The sequence below is a fragment of the Penaeus vannamei genome, unplaced genomic scaffold, assembly GCF_042767895.1.
Source record: "Penaeus vannamei isolate JL-2024 unplaced genomic scaffold, ASM4276789v1 unanchor256, whole genome shotgun sequence".
In the NCBI taxonomy this organism is placed as follows: domain Eukaryota; kingdom Metazoa; phylum Arthropoda; class Malacostraca; order Decapoda; family Penaeidae; genus Penaeus; species Penaeus vannamei.
This window is the reverse complement of record NW_027213260.1, coordinates 117,501-122,500: the sequence shown is the minus strand read 5'-3', so window position 1 is coordinate 122,500 and position 5,000 is coordinate 117,501. Positions and strand designations below refer to the sequence as shown.

The following is a 5,000-nucleotide window of genomic DNA, read 5'->3' as shown; positions in this document are numbered from 1 at the left end:
TTGTTAGATACGCTTTATTAGTCAATCCTTTTCGTCCATTCTTACTTATTTCCGTTCAATAGTTTGGCTTAAATTCTCTATGAATTTATGAATTATGCTGCTAAATTTAGAAGCCTTCAACATGATTCTTTAGCTTAATTAGATCGGTATTCACAGGTGGAGGAGACATCTGGCCCAACAATAAAACCATCGACTCAGACACGGTTCAGAACGCTGAACAAGGCGTCGGTCAGTCCACCAAGAACACTGACCAAGACGTCGTTCAAACCGCTCAGAACAGTGAACAAGGCGCGGCACACACCGCTCAGGTTGGGGAACAAAGCGTAGCAGGTATGTGCAGGAAACCTGAATATGATTACTACTATAATTTCTCTTGTAACTTTCAGTACAAAATTATTTTGCTCATAAAATCTTAATCCAATATTTTTGTCATATACCTCTGTGTGCATAAAGATATATAAACGTTTTGTAACTTGTGCAAACATGTATATATATATATATATATATATATATATATATATATATATATATATATATATATGTGTGTGTGTGTGTGTGTGTGTGTGTGTGTGTGTGTGTGTGTGTTTGTATAAGTATACCAACACAAAACCACACACACAAACATATGTCTGTGTTTGCGTTCATACACACATTACAATGCATACATATTTTTCTCTGAATCCTGCAGGAGAGAGAGCACTCTCGTCCATCTCGGTGGAAGATTTTACACTAACAGTCTCCTCATCTAATTACAGTAATAATGCAGTGGCTGTCTCTCTCGCTGGTGATGGTACTTTCCTTTGCCAACTTCTTCATCCTTTGGCGCATACGAAAGTTCAGGCATCTTGCATGAAATCGAAAATGACTTGATTGAACAGGCCTCCATTATGGAGCACAAAGGAAACTGAGAGAGATGCGTGTGTGTGTACATTCCCAAGTTCAAGTCAAAAGGAAAATGCAGAACCAGTGACATATTTCTGCTGGCGTTCATAGGACAAGGAGACATGATATTGGTGAACGACAGTGATTGCTAAAGCTCTCCAGTTTGGAATCACTCGTCTAGTACATTTATTCCACTGGAAAAACTTTTGTATGGGAAATGAGTCATCATGCTAATGTGCTGTTAATGCTGACGAATTATATATTCATATTCTCTTTAGGATTTACAAAATCAAATTGTCTACAGATACTGGATACTATGTAGTTATATGAGTAGTTTGTCCTGATTCAAAGAACATTGAATCAAAGGATAATTTGGGTCACATTTATATGTAATCCTTGCCAAATGCTCCTTCTCTGTCCATTTGCAAACTGTGTGGCAGTGATTTGATTTGCTGTACTTTCTGTTTATTGTATTATTTCCTGCACCATTAGGCCGAAATGCCCCCTTTCACTCGAAAATGATTATGCACCTTTTTAAAGATAAATAAATAAATAAAAGCATTCAATGAAAAATCTTTCTAGGAAGGCTGTTGACGGGGTTCTAGGATGTGAAATTGTGTCTTTTGTTCTAACAAAGATTTATTCTTGTTGCATATACTGTCTTTTTTGGAAAATTAAACAGATGTTTAGATTTTCCTGTAGGAAAGTGTATGTTTCTTATCCTTATGCTTACTCCATATACCTACATGATATTTTCGGTTCAGTTTTACTTCATTTGATTTTGAAAATCCCACATAGCTTTGTCTAGAAACATTGTTCCTCAGTGTCTCATATTTTCATGATTGTAACAATTGATGAAGAATGGAATAAAGACGATTACTACAGCCTTGCTTCTTTTCATTCCGAATCTACGGCTCCCAAGTGGAAAAAACAACAGAAATCATATGTTCTTACAAACACACATTTATACAAACATACATATATATATATATATATATATATATATATATATATATATATATATATATATATATATAGGTGTGTGTGTGTGTATGTATATACATATATTTGTGTGTGTTAATATAAACATGTGTGTGTGTGTATGTATATACATATATATGTGTGTGTGTTAATATAAACATGTGTGTGTATATATATATGCATATATATACATATATTTACATATATATATATATATATATATATATATATATATATATATATATATATATATATGTATGTATGTATGTGTGTGTGTGTGTGTGTTTTGTGTGTGGGTGTGTGGGTGTGCATATATATTTAAATATATGTGTTAATATAAATATGTATATAAAAATGCATATGTATACATATATATACATATATTTACATAAACATATATATATATATATATATATATATATATATATATATATGTGTGTGTGTGTGTGTGTGTGTGTGTGTGTGTGTGTGTGTGAGAACATATAATTTCTGGGTTAACATACATTTATGTGTGTCTGTGTGTGCATATATATTTATATGTGTGTGTGTGTGTTGTAGTGAACTCTGTTCACCCGTTCATTTTAATTATTTTTCGTCAAGTTTTTATCGTGTTTTATCATTTTACCGTGTTTTATGTTAATATCTTGTACATTTTGCTTGCCACCTTTTTTAGGTTCAGCTAGTCACGAACCACCAGCTCGGGGGCGGGGGGTTTATTGTGCTATTTCTTCGTGTTTTTTTTTATTTATTTTTTTCATCCTTATTAATGCATTAATAAACTGGCGAGTGCTACTACCTGGGTTTCCGTTTAACCCAAGTTAAATGTGATAATCTGAAAATAGACTCCAGACAGCCACAGCTCAAGGTGGGCTCAGCGGTGAAGTACCAAAAGGGTGGTCCACTACAATATATATATATATATGCAATAAATATACAATATAAATATATGCAAAAGATAAACGATATATGTAGTGTACGGCTGCGTACGTCCCGACTCAAAGGATGATGTCATCTCCATGAACCTCGGCCAACGCATCACGAGCCGCCAGAGACGAAGTCCCCGCCGTGTGCCATGTGCGGTTACATCCCGCAGACGTATTTTTTTTATTTTTTATTTTTTTCTTTTTTTTATTTTTTTTATGCGAAAAAAATACGTCTGCGGGATGTAACCGCACATGGCACACGGCGGGGACTTCGTCTTTGGCGGCTCGTGATGCGTTGGCCGAGGTTCATGGAGATGACATCATCCTTAGAGTCGGGACGTACGCAGCCGTACACTATAATATATATATATAAACATATATATAAATATGTGTGTATTTATTATATACATTATAAATGTGTGTATGTGTGCGTGTGTGTGTGATGCATATGTGTGTGTGTATATGTATATATATGTTTGTGTGTGTGTCTGTATATGAATATGTATATTATATATCTTTTTCCGAGTTTTGTATGTCCATTTATCAAATGATATGTAAAAATAAATACCTGCCTCAGTGTTGCCAGGTCTTTCGAATATGAAACATTTGATTTTAAGCGATCTTCCGACTAAGAACTTCGGGTGAAGAAAGTGAGATGCGCAAGACACCATGCTCTATGCTTATTACAAACATTGCCTCATTCCTCCAAGAGTTCGTGTCAAAGTACAGGCCAGTAATTGCCATGAAAGTGACCCCTGCATTCCGTTTCGCCAGGAAGTGTGACGCATGAGCCTCTCGTCTCAAAACGCCGGATGATGTCGGCTTCTCGTCAGTCACGGACGCGCAGCGTGTGTCAGAGGCCCTTGCAGTGGGCGTCTTGCCGTGTGCCTGCGTGCCTATCCTCATCTGCGTGTTCTGAATCGGTGGATCCCAGCTTTTCCCGGCAAAGGAGTTCCTTATCGAAGGAGCTACGAGGTTCCCGAGGATCGAAGCGTGGCATCGCGTCCGGTGCGATGGCCGGGTGGCGGAGGGTGGTCGTGGCGGCGCTCCTTCAGCTGGCCTTCTCGCGCGTCCTTCCTGCAGACGGCAGTAAGATACTCATTTATCCGAGAAAGTGCTGTGCCAGATCAAATCCAGTGAATGCTAAAGCAAATACGATCTGAGACCATATTACATCTCTATTGTTATTCTTTTTAGATTGCTATGAAGGAGGGGAGCTACGAATGGGACTTGGATACTTCACCTGTTCAGAGCCACGTCTGAACTTCAATGACACTCAAAACGAGCTCACGATGAACTTTCGCAACAAAAAGGGAAGGAATGTATTCACTCTGTCACTCAACAGATCAGCCGGTGCCTTCCACCTCATTACTCATAAAGATAATAAAGTAATAAGCCCCACAAAGTTAGATCTACCTGATTCCCCAAATGAACTGCAACTGAACTTCACCCGCTCAAGTGTGCACGCGAAGACTCAGGGAAGATGGCGGAAGCTGGACATTCCGAAGACAAACAGGATCTTCTCCTTTTGTGTCCCCGACCCTGCTAACCGCATCACGTGCTGTAGGAGTTTGTTTGTTTGTTTGTTTGTTTTTGCATCCCCTGTTTAGAGTTTGGCCGTCCTTTCCACGCGTGATAGATATCTGTATCTCATTTGTTAGATACGCTATATTAGTCAATCCTTTTCGTCCATTCTTACTTATTATTTCCGTTCAATAGTTTGGCTTAAATTCTATATGAATTTATGAATTATGCTGCTAAATTTAGAAGCCTTCAACATGATTCTTTGGCTTAATTAGATCGGTATTCACAGGTGGAGGAGACATCTGGCCCAACAATAAAACCATCGACTCAGACACGGTTCAGAACGCTGAACAAGTCTTCGTTCAGACCACCAAGAACACTGAACAAGTCTTCGGTCAGACCACCAAGAACAGTGAACAAGGCGCGGCACACACCGCTCAGGTTGGGGAACAAAGCGTAGCAGGTATGTGCAGGAAACCTGAATATGATTGCTATTATATTTTCTATTTTAACTCTCAATGCAAAATTATTTTGCTCATAAAGTCTTAATCCAATATTTTTGTCATATACCTCTGTGTGCATATAGATATGTAAACGTTTTGTAACTTATGCATACATGTATATATATATATATATATATATATATATATATATATGTGTGTGTGTGTGTGTGTGTGTGTGTGTGTGTGT

General features: G+C 37.5%; 2 protein-coding genes across 2 annotated transcripts in view; both read left to right on the top strand.

The window, feature by feature from the left end:
- The window catches only part of LOC138860913 (uncharacterized), a 7,129-nt gene extending 5,426 nt beyond the window's left edge, over window positions 1-1,703 (top strand). Inside the window, exons 3-4 of the mRNA XM_070119459.1 lie at window positions 157-330; window positions 756-1,703. Of these exons, the coding sequence (XP_069975560.1) occupies window positions 157-330; window positions 756-853 (272 nt within the window). The 3' untranslated portion in view covers window positions 854-1,703. The remainder of the gene's footprint in view (window positions 1-156; window positions 331-755) is intronic.
- A 1,808-nt stretch (window positions 1,704-3,511) lies between these two features.
- Window positions 3,512-5,000, top strand: part of LOC138859170 (uncharacterized) — a 2,808-nt gene continuing 1,319 nt past the window's right edge. Inside the window, exons 1-3 of the mRNA XM_070119471.1 lie at window positions 3,512-3,875; window positions 3,984-4,349; window positions 4,600-4,773. Coding sequence (XP_069975572.1) covers window positions 3,599-3,875; window positions 3,984-4,349; window positions 4,600-4,773 — 817 coding nt within the window. The 5' untranslated portion in view covers window positions 3,512-3,598. The remainder of the gene's footprint in view (window positions 3,876-3,983; window positions 4,350-4,599; window positions 4,774-5,000) is intronic.